The sequence below is a fragment of the Diachasmimorpha longicaudata genome, chromosome 4 (assembly GCF_034640455.1).
Source record: "Diachasmimorpha longicaudata isolate KC_UGA_2023 chromosome 4, iyDiaLong2, whole genome shotgun sequence".
Taxonomy (NCBI): Eukaryota; Metazoa; Arthropoda; class Insecta; order Hymenoptera; family Braconidae; genus Diachasmimorpha; species Diachasmimorpha longicaudata.
The window spans coordinates 5,017,864-5,042,061 of record NC_087228.1 but is presented as its reverse complement, the minus strand read 5'-3'; the positions used below and the strand labels follow the sequence as shown (position 1 = coordinate 5,042,061).

Here is a 24,198-nt window from a genome sequence, read left to right as displayed (position 1 = left end):
TCGAGTGGACTTTTCCTTCCGATTAACTCTCTACAACCGATTGATGAGGTCGTAGACATCCAAAACTTATCGGGGGTGATACACCAGGGGTGATGTATATTTCAGGAGAATAGAGAGGGATTAGTCCAAGGGGAAGGGGTTGGTGAATGGGGATGATACCCAGGGGGTGGCGTAGGCCCAGCTGAAATGCACTGACGACGGGTCGTTCACCCGTCAAGTGTTGTGTCGACACGAGACAAACCATTGCCAGGCGTGTCGATACAGTCTATTGTACCTCCTGGGGAATGCAGATATGCGATTGACTTTCTAGATGCATTTTAAGAGGATGCGTGAGATTATTTTTGTGAAATTTATTAACAATAATGCGCGTGCAGTGAGAGAACAGGGAAATTATGAATTTAAAAATTATTGTCTGGGGTTTTTTCAGTTTTTTTAGTTCGATCTTCGGGAAGTTGACGATTTCACTGACGACTCGAATCCACCTTTTTGGATTTTTAATTGATTATTGATTTAAAGATGATTATTTTTTTTTGTAGTTTCGTCAATTCGCAAACGATAAATCCACTCAATTCCAAATCTCCTTCTCAGTTGTAATAAAAAAATTCTGATTGATCTCTAACTTCCGCTTCCCCGAAATTGAAGACTGAAATCTCCGACTGAAATTGAATTTATTTTGAATTTGAAAACCATTGCCAGGCGTGTCGATACAGTCTATAATAATTAATTCTTGTCGATACTAATTAATTCGTGTCGATACAGTTATATAATAATTCTGAAAAAAATAGATCTCAGTCCGTCGATGATTTAGCCACTACCCAACATAAAAAAATCTCAATTTTCCTCGTTCAAACTAATTACTGACTGACTGAAACCCAATCAAATTTGAAAGAATCTCGTGATTAATCAAACGCTAAATCTTCTGAATTTCAAATCTTCTCCTCAGTTGCGATAAAACAAATCTCTCCTGACACATCAAATATTCAATTTTCGGTATTAAACTCATTTCGGTATCAATCCCTAACTTTTCCACCCCCCGAAATTAAAGAAATTCATCGATAAGTATTTCATACCATCAGATATATCGACGAGTGGAGTGACGCAGTGAAACGTGTTCCTTTGTTGGGTGAATCTGCAGTGAAACCTCGCAGGGGTTATTGCACACTCTCTCTCATCATTTCCCCCCTCGGCAACAGACTCCCCCCCCCCTAACTCCCCTCCCCACCCACCCACCCACCCTGGACACACCAATACCCTCGTCCATGAAATTGCGACGGACAATTTATCCGAGTACACTGTCAAAGCATCCCCTTACCAACCAACCCCAACCCCCTCCCTCTCCCCCACCCCCACCCTCTCCGTCTCTCGCCTTAAACTCCGCCTACCCTCTTTGTTTTTTTTTACGTGTTGGAGGGCAAAGAGGGTGAATCAGTCTGTGCTGCGCGGTGATTCCGCGGTTGGGTTGTGACTCACCCGCAGAGGGTTTGAGCCCCAGGGGTGACTTCGAAGGGGAAAACGCGGAAGCCCCGCTGTTGAGGGAGGATAGGAACGAAAAATAAAGAGAAGAGAGAGAAGCAAAATGAAAAATATTGAAGGGGTGCAGTGACACAGGTATTGGGGTATATCGCAGGTTACTGAAGACCGCACCCCTCCGAAAAATGAGTGCTTCCCTTGTCAGGATCCAATTACATTATTGGTGGAACACGCACTGGAGTTTTTTCATTATTTTTTTTTTCGAAAGCGCGCGGAGAAATCGTCGGTAAAAATGGCAGAAATAGTTGTTTTTTAAATGAAATTGAAATTAGGGAATGGTGAGCACAAATATTTTGTTAATAATTTGGATTTTTGGAACGTAATCAGGGAAAGAAATAGGAGGTCTTAGTAGATATACTAAGAAATGTTTAAGAGGAAGGACAGAAGAGAGGTGTAGGTCTAAACAAATTTATAAATAAAATAAACACGTGATAATAGATATAGAAATGTAGCTGGGTAAACGGTAGAGATGAAGAGGAGAAACAGAGAGATGTCCAGGAGTCGATGTAAAACAAAAAAACATGTGTAACATCAAAGAAGTTAAATAAACTTCAATTGAATTGATTTTTGAAATATTGAATTTTTTTCTGCAATTTTTCTTTAATTTTTACCCGTAAAGCACGAAAAAATATCAATCTCTGGTCAATTTTTCCTCTTCCTCTTGTTCATTAATGAAAATTAGTAGAAATTGAAAAAATAGGAGTGAATATTTTCTTAAATTTACAATTAAATAACAATTTACCAGAATAATTTCTCACTGACTCTTCATATTTTCCTAAAATCGATCAATCGATATTACCAGAATTAAACCACTGAACACCACACAAATTACTTCAACCATCAAATACACTCGCCCCACTAAACAATCTCATCTACCACTAATTATCATTAAAAAAAAAAATTAAAAAATCCTTCCAATCTCTTCGAAATACCCCAATTGACATAAATAACACTTGTTAACTCTTATCTTCACGTTATCCAATAAATTCAACAACTTCCGGCGGTAAATCCCTCAATAACTCACAAGACAATGCACAAGTCATTGGAATTGTGTCCATCACAGGTCTATGTTTAGTAACAACTTGTACGTCTTCGTTAATACAGCGCCGACGTCAGCTACAAAACGCAAGCGCACAAATTTTCTTTTAATATATTCCCGCGTATTCGTACGCGCACTCCACTCGCGTCATTCTCACTCACCATCCGGTCAGGGTAGTCCTCCCCCCCCCTCCCCACCTCTACCCCATTTGGTTGGTACTTCCGGTCAACATGGAAAAATAAATGACTCCAAGATTTCGCTGGCCATTTAAATCCCCCGATTATAATTCACATAATTCCAGTCTGACATTAATTATTTCAAAAAAAAAATTGGTGTCACTCTGTGGGTTAATGAGAGGTGTTTACGATGCGTATGTCATTACATATATTAACCGGCCTGCTTCTCTCAACGGTAAACTCATGAAAAGATTTCGTAGAACGAGTGTACATAAAAATATGTATGTATATACCGCCAAATGCGTGATCCATCGTGCGTTATAAAGGAGGTACATTTGTATACATACAGATGGAGTGTCGTGCATTATATACGGCTCAAATTGCTCAGCATTGGGGTGGAAGAGGGGGTGAAATATGAGAGCAGGAATGTTGAGGGAATTGCGAGGAATTAACATGTTTTCAAATTTAATAGTGTGATAATACACAAATCCAATCAATGGAGAAACGGTAAAAACGAGATAAGTCAACTCTGACTATTTATTGGTTATTGATAAATATCTCGGAATCTAGGGGAGATAGGAGAATTTTTATTGGAATCTTTTTTGTGAAGGGAAATGTGAGCTACAATAAATGTTATGAGGAGAAAATCGATATCTCTCTTAAATTCAGAGATATCGCTCAAAAACTCGACTCAGAAGTGAGTTAACTCGTCTCGTTTTCCCACTTCGCTACTGAATTATTCTTAGTATTGTTTTAGGTTCAAGTGATCAATAAACACTAGAAATATATATTTTTGTATTATCTTTGGTTCACAAAAACATGAAATTAGTACAACATGTGTTGCACATTTAACATTAAAGATGTGTTATTTCAATATTCTGCAACCAAATTTATTTAAATGAATAAAATTGAAGAGTTTCCTTTGGAAAAAGCGAAACAACAAAGACCTACGTCTTATTGCTAATTAGTTATTTTATAAATCCACCGAAATATTTGCCCAAAAAAAAAGTAAAATTATGAATTACATGACACGTATATTTTAGAATAGAATATGAGCAATCGATCTCTCATCGTTATATTTATTGCCAATAGAATTAAAGGATGGGATAATCCATTCTCTCTCATTTCTTGGAATCAAGATATAAATATTCCCGATTATCCAATGGCATATTTTATTTATCAATGCACTCGAATAATTATTTCAACGACTGACTGATCATAAATTATATTTTGAGTAATGGAGGTTGAAAGCTCATGTTTTGTAGGTACATCGTTGGCAACAGAGAACCTCCTCCAACCCAACACTCCATATTTATTGTAAAACCGTTTCTCCCTACCCACCCCCACCCCCTCTCCCACCTAATCCACCTCCCCCCATTTGACTTTGATCTCGTCCCAGTGGTATGCATAACGACTACGTATGACTCTAACAGTACAGTTTTCACGTAATGGAAATAGCACACAAAAAGACGCGAATAACGTGCGTTCACGCTCGTTTTAGAAAATGTCCGTTATACGTCAACGGGTTAATTGAGCGTTCTGTGAAATAGAGAACTCATTATTGTTATTCCAGTGAATTTCAACGAGCATTAGAATGCCCCCTTCCCCCCCCCCCCCAATTACACTGTCCAATAAAATTCCAGGGGTTTGGAAGGAGATGAAAAATCGCCAACGATCGGCCGACAGTGGCCCAGTGTAGACCAATACTGGCGGATCCTTGGCAGACTGTCCGCAGTTCCTCATGTCCTACCAGGATGATAAAACGGATTAGTCATAAATGTGTAGCGTAGCGGTGCTGCAGAAACCCTTCCGCAAGAGTAACTCATTTTTTCGTGAAAAAAATTTGAAAGACGTATTATAGAGTAGAAAAATTATTGTTTGGAAAAAGGTCTTTTTGAGTTCTTCAGAGAGATCATCGGAAGAGCCCCTAACAGGAGATGAGGAATGGCCGACAGTTGGCCGACGGTCGGCCAGCATTGGCCAAATGTCGGCCCACTGTCGGCCATTCCTCATTCCTCTGACTGGCAGATTACGGAACCGGCACGTAATTTTTCAAGAATTTTTCTCTCTCAGTGGTGATGCAAATAAAGTGATTGGAAAATTCTCCAATAAAATTTTTCGGAAGAGACTTTGTTAATAGTACGTTTCAAAATCAAATTCGGAAGATGTAGGACCTTTCATCGTTTTTAAAAATCATTTGACGAATTTTTCGGGTTCATCTCGGGGATCTTCCGAAGATCTTTCGATAATTTTCCTGAGGACTTCGGGAAAACCTCGGACAGACAAATTATTTCTATACGGGACATGTGTTGATTGCACTAATATCGAGGTTTCATAAAATTACAATCGTTTCAATCGACGTGATAGACGATTTGTCTGTCTCTCTTGGTTGTGTATAACATGCGTTGTTGCACTACAAGGCGTCTCGGTTATTAGCGTCTGAGTCGGCCATTACTCACCAACCTGCGAGTGTGAGCAATCGTGTTTGCAAGCGTGATTGAGGCATGCACCCGCGTATTATTGCGAGGTCAAATTCCAGGGGAATTGGCTGTTTAATGGTAGAATTATTGACAACTTCGGCACAAATGTATCAATTTTTTTTTCAATTAAATTTATGGTAATTATGATGACTTCTGGTTGCTGAGATATTTCAGGAGATTGAATCGTTGATAGCGTACGTTGGAAAGTCATTCTCTCCCACAGATCTTCGAGACTCCTTCGATGATAAGAATCATCGAAAGATCTTCTGAAGATCTCCCTGATCGTGCAAAAAGATTCTTTGCAAGATCTTCAGAAGAAAATTGGTATTTCTGAAAATGTTTTCAATTTTATTTGAGAAAATATTCTTTGGAAAACTCTCTTACAAACCTATCTCAACAAAAATTACGGTCTGGAAATCTTCTGAAGAATTTTTGGGGTCATCGGATATCTTCCGAAGATCTTTCGATGATTCTTCTGGAAGATTGCTGAAGGATCTTTTCAAAATTTTTCAACAAAGACTCAATATGATTTTGAGAAATTAGCGAAACACATTTCAACAATTTCTTTTTCTCTGGACAGAAGAGAAATTCACCCTGAGAAAATAAAAAAACAGTTTTATACCTCAAAAGGAAGGACAGTCCTTCAAATTTTGGCACATGTTTAAGATTAAATCTCTCTGGAGTGAGGAGCAGAGTCGACCGTAAATTAGTCCCTTTCTAAAACTATTTTTCCAGTACGTCATAAATCATTGTCGAGTGATTTTGTGTACAACAATGAGAGAACTGGAATATTCCAACAATTTCCAATTCTCGATTCCTCGAATTAACGCTAATAATTACAGAATAATTAATCCCTCAGTTCAGGAAACTGAATCAAATGTTCGCATTATTGTTGTAACTCATAGAAATTAATGTACGCTCCGCTGATCCACCCGGTGAAAAACCCTTTCCGATAATTAAATTGATTAGTTACCCATGAGTTAATGTTCATTTCCTTGCACAGGTAAAACATAAATTTCTAAAGCAATGAAGGTAAAAAAAATTCTATTCAATTTCTAGTTGACCATCTGCTGCTATTCACCCATCTGCATTTTATGATTCAGGATGAGTCGTAAAATTCATTGAGTTTAATTGCCAGTGTGATTGGTTTTTCCTCCGGTGAAATTTTATTAGTTGACCATTAGTTTCAATAATTTCATTATATCCGCGATAGGTATGAATTTTTCGTACTTTTATTTTCACATCTGGGAATGAGAATCATTTAGGGATCAACAGGAGAGACTGCGGTGCAAAATGAGGTATAAAATCCAGAAATTTTATGCAAATTATCAATTTTCTGTGATTGACCGTAGCCTAGAATGAAAACCCATCTTTTTGTGATAACTAATCAAATGTAATAACCGATTCACACTTTAATATTATATTGATTAAGAAAATTACTCAGTAGATCCTGACGATGGAAATAAAGCAGATCCAAGATTGGAGATGGAGCTTGGTAGATCCAATGTGGAAGCAATGGTGATTCCATCGTTGAATCCTAGATGGTCCTTCCAGGTCCTCCAGGATCAAGATCCCATGAACCTTCATTTCATTGTCGACTCCAAGACTGATTCCAACTCAGATTTTCATGTTCCATTCAGCCCATATAATTATTAGGTTCATAAATGACGTACCTCAATGTACCCAATTATATTCCACTAAAATACTTCAAGGAGTTATCAATAATAATTAATTATCAACGAACAATCGGGCAATTCCACAGATTCATCGACCATTATCGCTGGAGCCTCGATCGACACTGGAAGTTCCAGCCTAGACACTTGATAATTTTTTCCAACTTCATCCAAGCTTGGTTCAACCTTGAGCCAACCTTGGTGTCCATCCTCAATCAGGCGTGAACCAATCCTCATTCCATAGTCCATTGACATGTGTGTTTATGGTCACCTAAAATTTGTTTTTCCCACAGGACTCCAACTGCCCCCAAGATGTTCACACCTGAGGATCCACCCAATGTGCTACCGCCTGGGCCTGGACTTTATCAGTCCCTCGGGGGCTTCTCCCCCTCCGAACACACGGATTTTAACACAAGGGGGAGGGGTGGAATTACAACTGGCCACCTGGTGTGTGTGTTATATGCGTCGATGCACATTACACGCTCGTGCCTCAGTATCAACTCAACTCCTTAGGCTCCCACTGGCCCATTGTCCTATTCCATCGTGACACTGCGGGAGTTCTACTTTCTAGGAAACTGCATTTCAGTTGTTTGCCAGGTTTTTTTTTTTCTTGAAACGAGTCACGTAAATGGGTAACTCATAAATGTTTCATTTAACCAAATTAAATTATCCATGTTTATGCGTATGGAAATTGAGTAATGAGAATTAAGTCATTGGATGAATTGTTGGACATTTTTTATCTATAAATATTCAAGAATTTTTTGGATTGAAAATTTGTATTTAAGAGAGAAAATTCAGAAGGAAAATCGGTTGTGGAGAATATTTTATGATTCGATGGGCAAAAAATAATTAATTAGCAAAAATTATCCTGTACAGTAAATTCCAGTTTCGATCAAAATATCCGCAAATTTTATTGTACATCATATTGTTAAAGTTATTTTAAAAAATTTGAACTTGTTGATAAATGTAAACTTTTTCATTTTTCTTGAACTTCAAAATTTTACATTGCTTTCCGAAAAGCACAGATAAACAACCCCAGATTTTTTATTTTCCCATCCAACCCTTGAAGACTTAGAATAACATTTATCCCCTAAGAATCACTCAGAAATTTTCAAACGAATACCTTCAAGATTTCCATAAAATCTCTCTCATCCCCCAAAAATTCTTGAAATCCATTTACCTTCAAAAGTACCTAATTCTATTTCACGCAAAAATTCCCCCAATCAAAAAAAAAAATTCACCCCGGCCTTCTCCCACCTCACCAGCCACATTATCATATTTTCCTCCAATTTTCGTGATATTTCTCAAAAATCTTCATCAGCCCAAAATTTCCAAAATTCACAAACCCCTCAACTTCCCTCACAACCTGAACGTCAAGTATTTCCCACCGGTATTACCAATAACCAGGTGCCTCCCCTATAAAAATCTCCCAGAAACACTGGAATGTAAATATAATCAAAGCCCCAAGGCAATTCCCATTGGCCAGTGCAATTCCAGCCCTCGACTTCACCAATTCAACTATAAAATCTAAGAGAAATAGAAAACGCACATGGTACTTAACTCCTCCATAATATCCCTTGAATGCATGTCGTGTATATGTACGTAATGCGCGAGAAATCGAACGGTAAATTCTATCTCACGGGGGGGTGGGTGGGAGGGGGAGGAAACAATGAGCCATGGCGGTGCGGCTGTGCGCGCATTTCGTTCGCCAGTTTCGGTCCCGCAATAACTCATCGGTGAAAGCCCATGGCAAACATTGGAGAAGGAGTTGCAAGAAGGGGGGAGAGGGAAGGGGGAGGAGAGGAGAGGAGAAGAGAAAAAAGCGTGGGCCGGGTGCCACGACATAATGAGATAGCGATTTGCCCACTGGTTGCACAAAAAATTGTAAAAAAAGAATAAAAAAATGAATGGGAAAATTGTAAATAACACTAATTGCGGGATAATATGGTTTTACACCTTGGAACTGGGGAAAGGCGTCTAAACAATAAAATTTACTACTTTGCCATTGGTGGTAGGGCAGAGAGGAGGGTGTGAAATAGGTGGTTTGATGTATGTGAAAATAGTGGGTGGGAATAGGGTTTTATTTGTTGGTGTGTTATTTAGGTGCGAATGGACGATGGAATGAGGATGGGATCAGGTTTGATTGAGGATGGACACCAAGGTTGGTTCTAGGTTGAACCAAGCTTGGATGAAGGTGGAAAAAATTATCAAGTGTCTAGGCTGGAACTTCCAGTGTCGATCGAGGCTCCAGCGATAATTGTCGATGAATCATTCGAATTGCCCGATTGTTTGTTGATAATTAATTATTATTGATAACTCCTTGAAGTATTTTAGGGGAATATAGTTGGGTACATTGAGGGACGTAATTTGGGGACATAATAATTATATGGGCTGAATGGAATATTAAAGTCTGAGGTGGAATCAGTCTTGGAGTCGACAATGAAATGAAGCTTCATTCTATCCTGGTCCTGGAGGACCTGGAAGGACCAGACTATTTCATGATTGGATTGAGATTCGAAGGAGCATTTGCGGCTCGAGTTGGATCCATCTAGGATTCAACGATTGAATCACCATTGCTTCCACATTGGATCTACCAAGCTCGATCTCCAATCCTGGATCTCTCTTGTTCCCATCGTCAGGATAGACATTTCTCACCTGGGATACAAAGTCCTTTGACTTCAGGGATGTTGGCTATTTGAAGACAGCTTTCATTGTCATGCAAAAATCACTCGCTACCGATTCCTGACATTTTCTGAAAATAGTTCTGACAAAGGACTAATTTACGATCGGTTGTCCTCCACACTCAAGAGGGTTTCCTTCAATCCAAAACATATGCTGAATTTTCTACAAAAGAGTGTGTCCCTTTCAAGCCATAAAACTGTTTCTCTTTTCTCGTTCCTTGAAATAGTTTTTCCTTCTGTCATAGTCTTCAGTCTAATATTTTCTAAATTCAGAATATATGTCTCTGAATATATTCTGAATATACCATCGCTAAATATCTCCACTCAAAAATTATCATTCGAGGATCATCAACGAATCTTTTGGAATCTCCAAAGATCTTTCCATGAATCTTCTGAACATTTCTACATGTCTTTCGACAGCCAAAAATTTTTCTCTACGAATGATGGGAAAATACCTTCCACTTCTCAATAATTTCGAAACCTTCGGCCCTTGGGCACTCCCATTTTTACTCAATCCCCCTCCCCCACAATATTATTACATGAATGATCTTTGTGTTTTTAATGCTCGAAGAATTTTACCACCAATTGGCATTAATCTCAAGTGAAACTTGCCAAGTTGTATCATATGATAAGACAGATTTAGAAACTCGTTGAAACACCAAACAAATAGTCGTTGTGTTCACTCGTGATTTAGCTACTTGCACTGATACAGCACAACGATTAGCCATGCAATCTATCAAAAACAAAACCCCTCTGTTAGTTAACTCTAGTTATAGTTACCTCTCTCGGTCAATGAGTCGGATCTAATGAGTTTTAAAAAATAACTAGTGAAAGTAAAAGGCCAGATGTGACGGTTGAACAAGAGAGCGAAAAAAAAAAAATGAAAATGTGAAAATTGAGTGTGGAAAAAAAATGAAAATGGGGCGGTTGGGGGGAGGGGAGAGGGTATTTCAGCCGCAGGAGCGGTTTGCAGAAAACTCCGATGGATATATTCTAGTTTGGAATGGGAGAAGTTGCCTCAGGCCAAAGAGTCGTGTTACAACCGCCGATGGCACGTCGTGGAACCAATCGACCCAAGATTTTTTTTTTTTTGTATTTACCTTTTTTTTTGGTTTGAATTCACAGACGTGGAGAAAGCTACTGATATTCTTTAAATCTCCTCCGCGGAGACAGTTGAAATTCGTTATTCATTAATTATTTATTTATTCGTTGCGGAGGAAGAGTGATGGTATGGTGAAATGATGGAGATGTAAACAATTATGGAATTGATTATTTGCATTGATTTCCCCATAAAATCCTGAATTTTAAATACAATTTTGGAAAAAAATGTGACAAGAAAAAAATTTATCGAGTGGGTTCCGCTGAAATTTTTTTGGAAAATCAATATAAATGAAAATGAACGTCAAACAAATGTTTGGTCTGATGGAAAATAATTGTTGAAGGAAGAAAAAGGTTCTTGGGGCACCTGAATGCCGATAATTCCCGAATTTTGACTAAAGAAATCGAATAAATTTTACAAATGATGCCTTTAAAATAATTTGATTCACTCACACCTTTCCATCGGTCGATAACAACTAACTACCGTAGAAAATTTAATGACGATAACACCAGGAGACTCGGGTTCGAATCCCGGAGTTAAACCGGAAATGATTTCTCTCCAATTCCAACTCTCATAGATTTTTTTTTTCAATTCATCGTTGACTTTCTGTTGATTCACATGAACAATAATTGTATATTAATTTTCATAATAATTCAGGGTATGTAAAAACGTAACACATCCCACGAGGTCAACAAGTTCTCCAAAAACCCCTCCACGATATCACCCGTTTCTCCTCTCGACTTAACGGAATAAATGGAAATGAATTAATATCCTAATCCAGAATTTACAATCAGCCATTAAAACCCTCGCGTGCCAGTCTCAATTCATAAAAATCGAGTTCCTCACAAGCGCTCAACCAAGAAATTCACCCACAACTGAGTCTCTCCCAGCTTCACCTCAACCCCTCCCCCATCAATTACACAATTCAAGTAATCCGTAATCCGTAATCCGTTATTTACGTATAATACCAGTCTATAAAGCCATTCCATCCGCTCGGTCGGTCAATAAAAATAATACCTCCGGTCCCATTAACCATTTTGTAAGAAAAAAATGAAAAAAAAAATTACCCTTAAAATCCTTATTCAGACACAATTACAGACATCGTGACTGTCTCAACGTCAAATTAAGACACGTAAGAGAGTGGTTCTGGGGCGGACATGTGTTTTTACCAGTGTGTGGTACAGGAGCACCGCTATCTTAAAACACGTTTTCTACCAGCGATGTGCTCCGGATCACTGGGGTGAACGTAATTCAAGATTCCGACGTGGTATAACGGATAAAATATTTCCAGTTGTTTATATTGGAACTATTGAACTAGGTGGATATTCCGAGGGTTGACATCCCGATATCGGTATGATGTGGCTTGTGGATGTCCTAGATTTCGGAATTATTCAATGTCAACGATTCAGGGAGACAAATATCCGGATGGTCATCGTGGGAATTGTGTGTGTATGTGTGGGTGTGTGGGGGGGAGGAGGAATTCGACCAAAAGGGTTTGTTATTGAGAATATTTGGTGAATTAATAAAAGGAATTAATTATTAATTTTTTTTAATTGACATTTACTTGAGACATTGGTTTGAAATAAATGAGCAAGGGCTCTTTATGATCTAGAGAGATCATAGGAGAAAGATATACCTTGAGTCCGGTTAAATGAAAATTGAAGGTTAAAATGAATTAGTTTTTGGATTATGGAACAATCGAGTAGCGAAGTGGAAAAACTAAATGAGCTGACTTGTCTCTGGGTGAAGTTTTTGAAGGATAACTCTGAATCTAAGAGAAATAGCGGATTTTTTATCATAACATTTATTGTAGTACTCAATTAGCGCAACAAAAAAAGTTGGGGCTAAATTTTTTGTATCTTTCTTAGATTTTGAGATATTCACCAAAAACTGGACACCCAAGTCAAAAGTGACTTTTCTCGTTTTACCACTTTGCTACTGAATTTCTGTTCGTAACTGAATCGTTTTATCGGAAGACGACATATTTGGGAAGACAAGTGGTTCTATAAAAAATACCGCTCTTTGTTATTTTTCAAAATTTGTTGAAAATCGATGAAAATACTTGTAGTTGCCAGCAATTTCCGTGCGATTTATTCGATCATCTACGTAATTTTCAATTCAGAGTAATTCAGAGAAATAAATTCGTTAAATCAATTGAAAACCTCCACTGACAACTGTTAATTAAAATCACCACAGATTACATTCCACGTTATCAATCAATTTTCATTAATGAAAAAAATACCAAAACCTATTTTATATTCCCTATAACTTTCGCACAATAATCATCAGAAAAAGCCAATTATTCCCCTCCCTTTTTTCATCAAGCAATGAATTATCAATAATAGGATTCGTTAGACTAAAAAACCGAACGAACCTCTCTCTAATTACAAAATAACAGAACAATATCCCGCTAATTCCCAATCTCCCACAATATTTCACTCAAACAGTTGCAGTCTCCCAATGCCCCCAAGTCCCCCTCAAATTTACGACAATTATTTCCAACAGTTTAGTACCAATTTGCAATGAATGTACCAAACTCTTTCCCCCCTCCCACAACACTATGTATAATAGTTATCCTCATGTACATGGCACTGTGGATTATAATCACAGTATATCGTGACCCAGGATATCAGGAAAATCATAAAGACTGAAATTTAATGGTCAAATGGTGAAACTCAAGCTCGTACATAACTATCGAGAGGGATGTAGACGTAATCCCCCCCTCCCCCTAGGATATATATCCTCTTGGTTTCAATACAGTGCACTCGTAGCAACACCGGATGGCTCGTAAATCATGAATAATTGACGTTGAATTAGCAGTGAAAGAAGATGAAATTATCGTGTGTCGGTTAGACAAGCACGGACTGGGTTAAACATACGTGCTCGTTTGTCCATGTACCTAGATCATATCCATAACCCCTAGATCATATATTCAACTTCCGGATAGGGTAATCCAATACACTGTATCTTCATCCGTAATTAAAATTGTTTTTTTCATATTTATCTTGAAATGTTTGGGACAGAGTGATATTTATGAAGTTGATTTGTTTAAAAAAATGTCATGTAATATATATTATATATTATGTATTATATAGTACATATTAAAGTCTTGTATTCACTTTGGCCTCAAGTAGATGGAAGCCAGAATTTTTAATTAGATAAAATTGACTTTTTATTCTCTTCTCTCTTGGATTTTTATTACTTGTCGCTTTTTGAGGAAAAAGTGCCACTCGAATGGAGAATTTTTATTCTTTCGAGGGGTAAAATTTATTGGAGGGTGAGTCATTTGCAAGGGAATTGGAAAAAATTTATTCTAGACGAGGATGATGTTAGTATTTACAGAGATATAGTTTTTTATCGATCGAGCAGTGACATTTTTCATTCTTAAACAGAATTTTTGTTGTTGAAATACAGTTTCTTTCAGAATTGTTCGTTATCTGCTTGTCAATTTTTATTGAACTTTTGGGTCTGGAAAATTTATTTTAATAAAACAGGAACACAATGAGCTAATATTCTCAAAAACGTGATTTTGAACTGAATTTTTCAAAGTTAAGTATCAAATAATCTTGAGTTTCTCAAAAAATCGCCTACAAATAAATATTAATCTAAATTTTTGATAAATTTTCGTTCACACAAGATTTACTGGACTCGCGGGTGGGATAATCACCGCTAAAATGTTGAATATGTAAACGATAAAAATAAGGGCAATTAACTAGTAGAAATAAGTAATTATAAACGTAATTTTTAAAAATCCGTTCTCCCCGGATTTTCTTTTCTAAACGCACTATAAATCTTGTCAAATGTTTATTCACTGCTCACACACATTCATTCCGATAGATGTTATCGGAAAAAGCTCATTAGTCACTTTTTACCCTATTTCTGATCGTTCTCCCGAGTGGTTTAATTTAAGTGGGTAAGTAGGTGGTAAAACAAACATAATTGACTACTTTATTCTCTATCCACGCAGAGTTGCAATGGTTCTCGATATTTTCCCTGGTTATTCACTGACTCTGCACTTTTCTTCATTCGTAAAGAAATATCAAGAGCGAGACGTCCACATTATTCTCAGGAATAACTCAACTCAGTTGCAAAGTTGTAAAACGACATGAGTCTCACCTGACTATGGACCAGTTTTTAATGAATATCTCGAAATCTGGGAGAGATATGGAATTTTTCATAGGAATCTTTTTTGTGGAGCGAATGAATAGCTACAAAAAATGTCATGAGACAAAATCCGCTATCTCTCTTAGATTAGGAGAGAAAAATCTGTGAATTTTTCTAGTGTGATTTCGATAAAAATTACTGTGCACGGAGTGAAAAAATTCTTGAAAAATTACGTGCCTGTTCCGTACTCTGAATCCCTAATCCGAATTTTCAGAAAAAACTCCAGAACTTTCAAGAAAAAATGCGTAACTGTTCCCTCATTTTTATAGAATATCATTTTGACTGGCGGATCACGGAACAGACACGTAATTTTTCAAGAATTTTTCTCTGTGTGCAAACTGCTGGCTAGCTCAAAATTACTACGTCTAGGGAAATTTATTTATCAGCGTAGGAAAAGTTCTATATCGACCTTGTAAAAATTCAAAATCTAATAGGCGACGAGAAGATGGCCGCTAAATGGTTGATGCAGGACATCCGATGGTGCGCTCCTCATAGATAGTAATCGGATATACCCGGCGCTCATCGTTAACCAATCACACTGAGTTGACGAAAAATTACTGCGCGACACAGTAAAAAATGAAGGAACGCACGATAAAATGAACTGAGCTTGATAGGAATTTTTAAATTGACTTTTATCGATTTTTCAGTTAAACTCAAATAAAAAATGCCTTCAAATTTTGCAATGCTGTTTCGTCAATTCACCGAAGCTACATGTCATTAATTACAAAATGTATTACAAAGTCTACGGTATTGATAGGAATTTTTATGTGTGAATTAAACAAATTTCCGCATTTCACACCTCAATTCTAGTCCCTGACATGAGTCAACGTATCTCAATTTATCCCTTCGCCCCTGAGCTGCTCGAGTGAAATAAAAACACTAGAAGAATTTGGCCAGACGCATCAGTCAATATCTCAAAATAATCGAATAACATCAAGATCAATATTTAATTTCCCCTAAAAGTACTTCGAAAAAAAACCTAATAACAAGGATTATCCCCCCAACAATTTATCCCCATCTTACGTTCCACCGACGGCCCACCCCAATGATCCAGTAAATTCTAACGTTCCCTATTTATTGCAAGGTACAATCTAGGGTGAATGCATCATAAATGCGATACGTGTAGCGCAGTCCAGGGTGCGAGTGTCACTGGGGTGCCAGCGCAGGGAGAATAGACGAAGGGAAAATAGTGATTAATCCCCCGAGGGTGACTTCACTCTTATTCTCAGGAGACTGAGATGCCGTATTCGCTCGAATCTTTGTCGATGAAGAATGAAATATTGTACTCACCGATGCCTGGGCGATGACCCCTTGGGGCGCTGTGCGATCTTCCGACATATTTTCTGAATCTGTAAACAAGAAAAATATATCCATTAAAAATTTGCTATAAAAATACACTAAAAACGTTTGAAAATAATAGTTGGAAAATTTCGTGAATAATTTTCCACATTTTTATCTCCATTTTTTCGCAATAAATTACGATTCCGTTCCTTAAATGTCCCTCACCACTCCCATAATCAATAATCAAACGTAATTTCCATATTTTTAAATGAATATTTCTCTCCGTGCACATCACCAATTAAAATTCTCACCTTATCCAACGGAATGAAAAAATAAAAATGAATTCCTAACGGTGACGTCCGAAACTATAATACAATTCTATAAAAAAATGTACAACATCGGTAGTCATCAATCTCCAAACTATGTCTTTCTAAACCAGATAATCAACTCTCACGTGCTGAACGTGCCAGAATCCACGAAGCGACCGATGTATTCCTTCCTCCCCACATGAAAATCCCAGTCTCAGCGTCAAGAATAAAATTGTTTGAGTCGTTTAATGACTCAAACCCAGTGAAAAACCAAACGCTGTATCACCTCTACGAGCATAATCATCATCATCATCCAGTATTTCTCCACAAAGGAGTGTACGTGTGTGCCAAGGCACAACAAACGTCCACTCTTGACGTACTTAAACATACACGTGTTATTCCGTGAAAACACTAAACATTAAACAGGACGTTTCAGCCGAGTGTATTTTATTGGAACGCACCGAATTAAATATAGAACCTTTTCACCAGACATTTCATCCGTCAAACATCATTCAACAATTCAATTCACCAGCGCTGGGGTAAAACGAGATGAGTTGACTCATCTCTGAGTCTAGCTTTCGAGGGATAAGTCAAAATCTGAGGGAGATAAGGGAATTGTTGTCCTGTCATTTGTTGTGGCTCTAAATTCGCTCTACGAAGAAGGTTTATTTTGAAACAAAATCCTCGACAATTATCGGAACACTTCGAGTCAATGGTGAGTTACCAGAAAACCTCTAGCGATTCGCAAAATAAGTCAGTCTTAGAAGAGAGATTATTCAGTATTGGTAGGATCGGATCAGACTAACATCGTTCAAGGTCAGCCATTTCGGTTGATACTCTAATAATTTTCGAAGCAATTAATCTAGTAATTAATCGAGTTCGGTTAAACTCGAGTTATAATCACCATATTGTAGTTTACATTTCAAACTGTTTATGAAAAATTAATTTACAGTTGGATTGAATGGGTTTTTGTACGATTGAGATTGGAAAACATTTTTATGAGTGAAAATTCTCAGAAGTTTGGGGTATGATGTGTATGCTCTGCTTTCTTGGTCCTAAACAGAGGTGCATGAGTGGGACCATTGCTAATGTGAGTCATCAGGTCCAGGGTGTTGTGGCCCTTTAGTTCGTCTAAGGAAATGAACCAGAGCGGTTGTACCTTTCGAGCGTATAAAATAACATTTGCACGTTTGAATCATTACAACTATTCCATTTTTAATGCACTAAGTGTACAGAGTGCAAATTAATAACTGGCAAATTATGTAAAATAGTTTCCAGAGCTTCATTGAGTGCAGCACTCTATAAGATCATCAAGAGCTTCATCTAGCAAATTATCCAAAAATTAAGTTCCTGAAGTTTCACAGGGAAAATCCTCAGTTCCTGACCAACAAAGTTCTGATGAGAATTTTGCTATCTCCTCGATTTCAAGATATTTATCAAAATCTGGTGGCAAGTCGTTAGTGACTTATCTCGTTTTACCACTTCGCCACTGAATTCTGTGTTCGATCGATACCTCTCGAGTGAACGTGTCTTTCAGAACCATTTCCTCCCTCGAAACCCGAAGTCATTAAGCTGCACTCTTCCACTTTCCATTTTCCACTTCCCATTTCCACCGATTTACTTCTTACATCGGAAGAGCAAACGTGCCGGGACTGTCCATCGTTTGCAAAACACCACCGGAAATGTATTCATTCGACAGCACTTTCGATTCTTTCTCATCGCAACCAGAATCAATAATCCACGGAAATGACGTAGGAAAGACTGACTCCCGGTGATAAATGGAGTAATTCAGCATTCGCCGAGACTTCCATCCCATATCGGAACTCTCGCTGTGCGAGACTCGCGTGCGGAAATGGTACGCCATTTGCGTCTCATTGCAATTTCCAATTTCCCTACCTCATCCCCTCTATTCTTTTTTCATGTTCAAATCCGCAGAGGAGTTATTCCCAAGTGAGTAATGTCCATTCTGATGATGGAAACAAAGCAGATTCAGGATTGGAGATCGAGTTTGGGAGATCCAACGTGGAAGCAATGTTGATTCCATCGTTGAATCCTAGATTGATCCAACTTGAGCTGCAGATACTCCTTCGAATCTCAATCCAATCTTGAAATAGTCTTGTTCTTCCAGGGGGGAGAGAGGGGGATTTAATGAAGTTTCATTTCATTATCGAATCGAGGACTGATTTCAACTCAGACTTTTAGGTTCTATTCAGCCCATATCATTGTTAGGTTCATAAATAACGTACAGCGTTACATGCTCAGTCAATTACTGATCCCGTAGCCTGATCAGTAACTAATTACAATTTTTTTTGAAGATCAGTGCCTGATCAGAAATTTGATGAAATTTCTACTCAAATCCAAGACTGATTCAAACTCAGACGTTAATATTGCATTCAGCCCAGATAATTATTAGGTTCATAAATAACGTACCTCAATGTACCCAATTATATTCCACTAAAATACGTCAATGAGTTATCAATGATAATTAATTATTGGGGAATAATCAGGAAATTCGAAGGGTTCATCGAGGACTCTCGGTCGAGCCTCAATCGAGACTGTAAATTCCAGTCTGGACCCTTAACAAACTCTTCGAATTTCACCCACACGGAGAAAAATTACCTGCTTGTTTCACAATCTCCCAGTTAAATTAATATTCGGTAAAAATTACCTAACAGTTCTCAGGAAAAACTCCAAAACGTTTCAGAAAAAGTCTGGAACCTTCAATAAAAAAATACGTAACTGTTCCGTAGTTTTGACTGACAAATTACAAGACAGGCGCGTAATTTTAAAATAATTTTTCTCTCCGTCCAAGCTTGATTCAACCTTGAGAATCATGGCTTGATTCATCTTGGTGAATTCTCAATCAAGCTTGATCCAATATCCATTTCATCGTCCTCTCGCGACTGGATTGCACTTGGGAGAATGGCCCTCTTCGCTTCACCAGAAATCAGAGGAGTTGCCTAGTGGTACGCAAAATCGCGTCGCCGGGATTATTTCTGTCCCGAAACTCTATAGCCTTTCCATGTACATAACCCCCCTCCCTCTCCAAGAGCATTCCTTCAATTTTACCCGGGTATAAGACGCTTTTATGCACCTCTTTCAAAATCCACTTTGGGTCGGGTTGGCATGCGGAATTTCGCACCGCTTCTGTTACTATCCGTAACCGACTTGGGTTGAATGACCATAGGTAATATAACTTCGGTGAGTTACGCACTCGGTGAGCTACTCTATTACACAGTTACGTTCATTTAATATATGATAACCACGTAAAACTAGAGTTTCATGGATTTTTTTCACTCGCAGTTGAGTTATTGCATTCTGGGGAGTTATTTAAACTCATGTTTTTGTGGTAATTCAGTCTCGTGTGTGTGAGAGGGAGAGACGAAGAGAGTCGGAGAGGGTGAGAGAGAAAAAAAAAATGAAGTGTTAGAGGTGAAAATTAATTTTCCACAACTGGTGAGAGAAATTCTGTTCGTTAATTTCCTAATAAAGGACGAGGAATTCTAAAAAAAGGAATGTGAATTATGTATTCTGAAATTTAGTTTATGAGGGGCATGTTAATTTTCACAGTCGTTAGGCTGAATTGAGGCCAGTACATAATTGTTCATGAACTTTCTAATTTATTTTGAACTTTGAAGATGATTAATCTTTGTTCATCTGCAAAGAATTCAATTTCTAGTGTTATGAATACATTTTTTTAATGAATTTTCAATTTTACATTGAATGAGTCGTTAAGCGTTACAACATTTTTAAGTTCAGTGCAGTCAGCCTGAACTTTCCTACAATAAAACATACGAAAAACAAAGCACTCGAAACGATTACCTTTTTAACCAACCCCCACCCCACCCCTCCCACTCACCCGTCAACGTGGAACGAAATATCATAAAGTGGATATTGAGAGTTGGAGGAGAAAAAAAAATATATCTCTTTGTGGTAAGCCCCGTGTAATTGGTACATTCTCCACAGATCGAAGAAACCGTTCGATATTTTCCACCGTCGATTTATCCATATTTTTTTTTATTCCACCTTTAAACCCTCCGATGCTTCTCAGAAATAACTTTCTAACGTTGTAACCGAGAGGAAATATCATAACAGAAAGTATCAATCTACCGTTTATTTCCGCAAACAAATGGCTCTTTGTTTCATCCGGCGAGAAGATGATCTCTTTGCGATGAAAAGAGCTATTTCTTTTGATTCCATATTGGTACACGAAAAGAAATTTTAGGTAAAAATTAGACCTCCGGGGGGCAAAACGAGGGACGAAGATTAGCTTCATCACATAAATTGGCCTCCCAAGTTTCCAGATTCAATAATCGATTTTTCATTGATTTATAAAAATAATCGATCCATTTTACTAACGGAGAAGGCGGGGTATTCACGGAGGGAAAAATTCTTGAAAAAGCATATAACGCCCAAGTTGAATTAATCTAGGATTCAACGATAGAATCAACATTGCTTCCACGCTGGCTGTCCACACGGAAAGAAAAATTCTTGAAAAATTACGGACCTGTTCGGTAATCTGCCAGTCAAAATAGTATTCAGTAAAACTTACAGGAACAGTTACCCATTTTTTCACTGAACGTTCCCTATTTTTTCTGGAACGTTTTGTGCTTTTTCCTGAAAGTTCACTGAAAAAGTGCGTCACTGTTCCGTAATTTTTACCGAATATTTCTTTGACTGGCAGATTACGAAACAGGCACGTAATTTTTTAAGAATTTTTCCCTCTATGTTCTCAAATTATCAAAATTCGAGAATCAATTATTTTTCAACCAAATAATAACCAATAAAACATTGGTTATTAACAATAAAAATTGGTAGTACCTTAGTACCACTATCTTAGTACCAATAAAAAATTATTATATTTATAATAACCAATATTTATGAACGCGATATCCTATCGACACCTTCAGAGTGCGCCTTATTATGCTCGTCCTATCATAAAAAAACATCAATACTATCGATATCTTCAAAGTCCCGTTTATTCCCCATTAGTTCAGTCACCTAAAGCTGCTAATTCCCAATCACACCTCTTTTAATTAAAGAAATTTCAATCATGATTGTAATAATTATAGCACGCCTTCTCCCCGAAACGTAGTCTCAGAAATTCGACATTGACCAATTTGCCAATTTGGCGGCGGGTGGAGGGAGGGGGGGTTACGCAATAAACTCCTCTGACTCATAATCAGCTCAACTCCTATCACAGACATCAGACAGCCCTACATGGAGGAGGAGGAGGGCTAACCCAAGATTCAAGCGACGATGGTGTGTATGTATGTATATTCACTCAGTTGGACACAAAGCGACGCATTCGAGATTTTACCAGGCAGTGTTGCCAATTCCTCTCGTTACACATTATAAATCCTGTCACCATGTATCAGTCTCAACCTCGTGATGGTTCAAATGGCATTCCCTTAACGCGTCAACGCCTTTTATTACCCTTTGTTTTTATTTCTCTCATTTCAATTTGCATAAACGAGTTTTCAGGGCCTTTCGAGAATAAAATCCGCATGACCAATGAGAGAGGGGGGGAGAGGAGGAGGAGGAGAAGGAGTCTGCTGACCTGTGTCATTGGAAAGTTTGTGAAAATTTACAATTTAAGAAGTCACAGGAGAGACTGGACTGTAACATACGAGAGTTTCCTGGAAAGATCTCGAAAGTGCAATTGTTAGAATAATTTAGTTTGTAGCAAAATATTTAACGACTTTTTTCGTTGTCTTTCTTGGTTTTGACACCCCCAGAATTACTCAGAAATAATGACTGCAAATTGTCTAAATAATTATTGTTATTTCAGTAATTGACTTATTAATAATACTTCGATACTAATTTGTTTCTTTTAGCCTAAAAAATTGTTTTTAGGTACATGAGTGTGATACTAAGCACGGGGGAAAATTCTTTTTTAAAGAATTCACAGTCATGTACATAAAAAGAAATTTAGGGGTAAAAGAAACAAATTAGTATCGAATTAATCATTAATAATAATTCGATACTAATTTGTATTTATAAAGATTTTTTTTTAAAGAATTTTTCCCCCGGTAGAAATTACGGAAGAGTTACGCACTTTTCCTGTGAACTTTCAGGAAAAAGTCGAAAACCTTTCACAAGAAGTACGAAATGTTCAATAAAAAATTGTGGAAATCTGTAATTTTTACTGAATACTCTTTTGACTGATAGATTACGGAACAGGCACTTAATTTTTCAACAAGTTATTCGTCCATGTAATGATACATAAGTATTAAGATTCCACTTGTTCCCTGTGAATTTACTAATTAACTAATTTGCTAATTTAAATTTCTACGAGACTGAGTAGTAGATGAGTGCTCGTTATAGTTCTAACAGCCACAATTTGATATATGAAAAAACTTCCGAGGGAATTCCCTAAATGCATCTCTCAAATTTCAATTTTTCCAGCTTTTGAAAGCTCCCCAAAATTCCCCAGAACTCAACTCCTTGTTCCTCACCATCACCATATTTTTCTCGTCTTGTACATTTTTAACTGACCATTTTCTCCCCGGTTGGATACCCACATGAAATATATAATTTTAAAACACTGACTACAGCCTCTTTCCCAACAAAACAAATCTCCAGATATAATGATAATCCCATGATTATGAGATAGAATAAATTCCAACAATCTCCAAGAACATATATATCCCCTCAAATAACTTTCCTTGCGTTTATAAACACCAGTAATGCCCAGAATTCAAACAAATACTAATGAACTCACTAGTCAAGATAAATTTACATATTAACGAACCCAACATGGTACATGAAAATATTCAGGGCAATCTGCGGGGAGTTCCCACAGACTCATAAACTGCATTAATATAATTTAAGTAGAGAGGATGGTTAATTACTCTATCGTTACAGAAAAGAGATACCCCCCCCCCCCATCCTTACACGTCGCTATTTATATTCCCTTGGATACAGTCCATCGAAATTGTACATGAAAACAACCTTCTGGGTTATGGTTTTTAGTCGACTCCAGGGGATCCCTGGGGTCTCTCTTCGGTCTTGGAGAAATCCAGATCTGCCAGCAAGCTGGAGGACTGTTCGTTGCTATTGGATTATGGACAGGGATTTACTAAATAATATCAAATATTGAGAATGCTTGATATGTGTGGACAAAAATGAATCGTCTGTCTATAAGTGTTTTCAGTCCATCTAGGTATGTTATAGTTTTTATAGTTTTTCTCCAAACAATACCGAAATGTTTAGAATGGTTTTAATAAATAGAACCAGAGGAGGAACAGAAAGGAATGAATAAACAAGGGCCTTTTGTCAAATGGGTCTGGAGTGCGAAATCTTTGGTCACTAAGAGTCAGTTGATCTGGAGACATCATAGGAGATAGGAGATATACCTTCTGCGTGCGATAATAAATAATTAAAGTTCATAGTTTAATCGTTTTTATATTATTGAGACAATCCCGGTCCATAATCCAATATCAAACGATTTGGCTTTAATTTTAATTCTTCATTATCGCACGCAGAAGGTATATCTTTCTCCTATGATGTCTCCAGAGGAACCAACCCTTAGTGACCAAAGTTTCACACTCTGAACCCATTCAGCAAAAGGCCCTTGTTCACTCATTTCTTCCTTTTCCTTCTCTGTTTCTGTTTATTAAAACTATTCTAAACATTCCGGCACTGTTCTCATAAAAACTATTAAATACTGATATGGACTAATGAGAGCTATGGACAGATGGTTAATTCTTGTCCACACATACCATGCACTCTCGATAGTTACGATAGCACCAATTCTGCCACGAT

General features: G+C 37.5%; 1 protein-coding gene across 6 annotated transcripts in view; it reads right to left on the bottom strand.

Moving 5' to 3' along the window:
* Positions 1 to 24,198, bottom strand: part of LOC135161407 (rho GTPase-activating protein 23) — a 121,039-nt gene that overhangs the window by 72,466 nt on the left and 24,375 nt on the right. For all 6 annotated transcript variants that reach the window (XM_064118948.1, XM_064118943.1, XM_064118942.1 and 3 more), the window contains exon 2: positions 16,133 to 16,191. In XM_064118948.1, coding sequence (XP_063975018.1) covers positions 16,133 to 16,180 — 48 coding nt within the window. In that variant the 5' untranslated portion in view covers positions 16,181 to 16,191. The remainder of the gene's footprint in view (positions 1 to 16,132; positions 16,192 to 24,198) is intronic.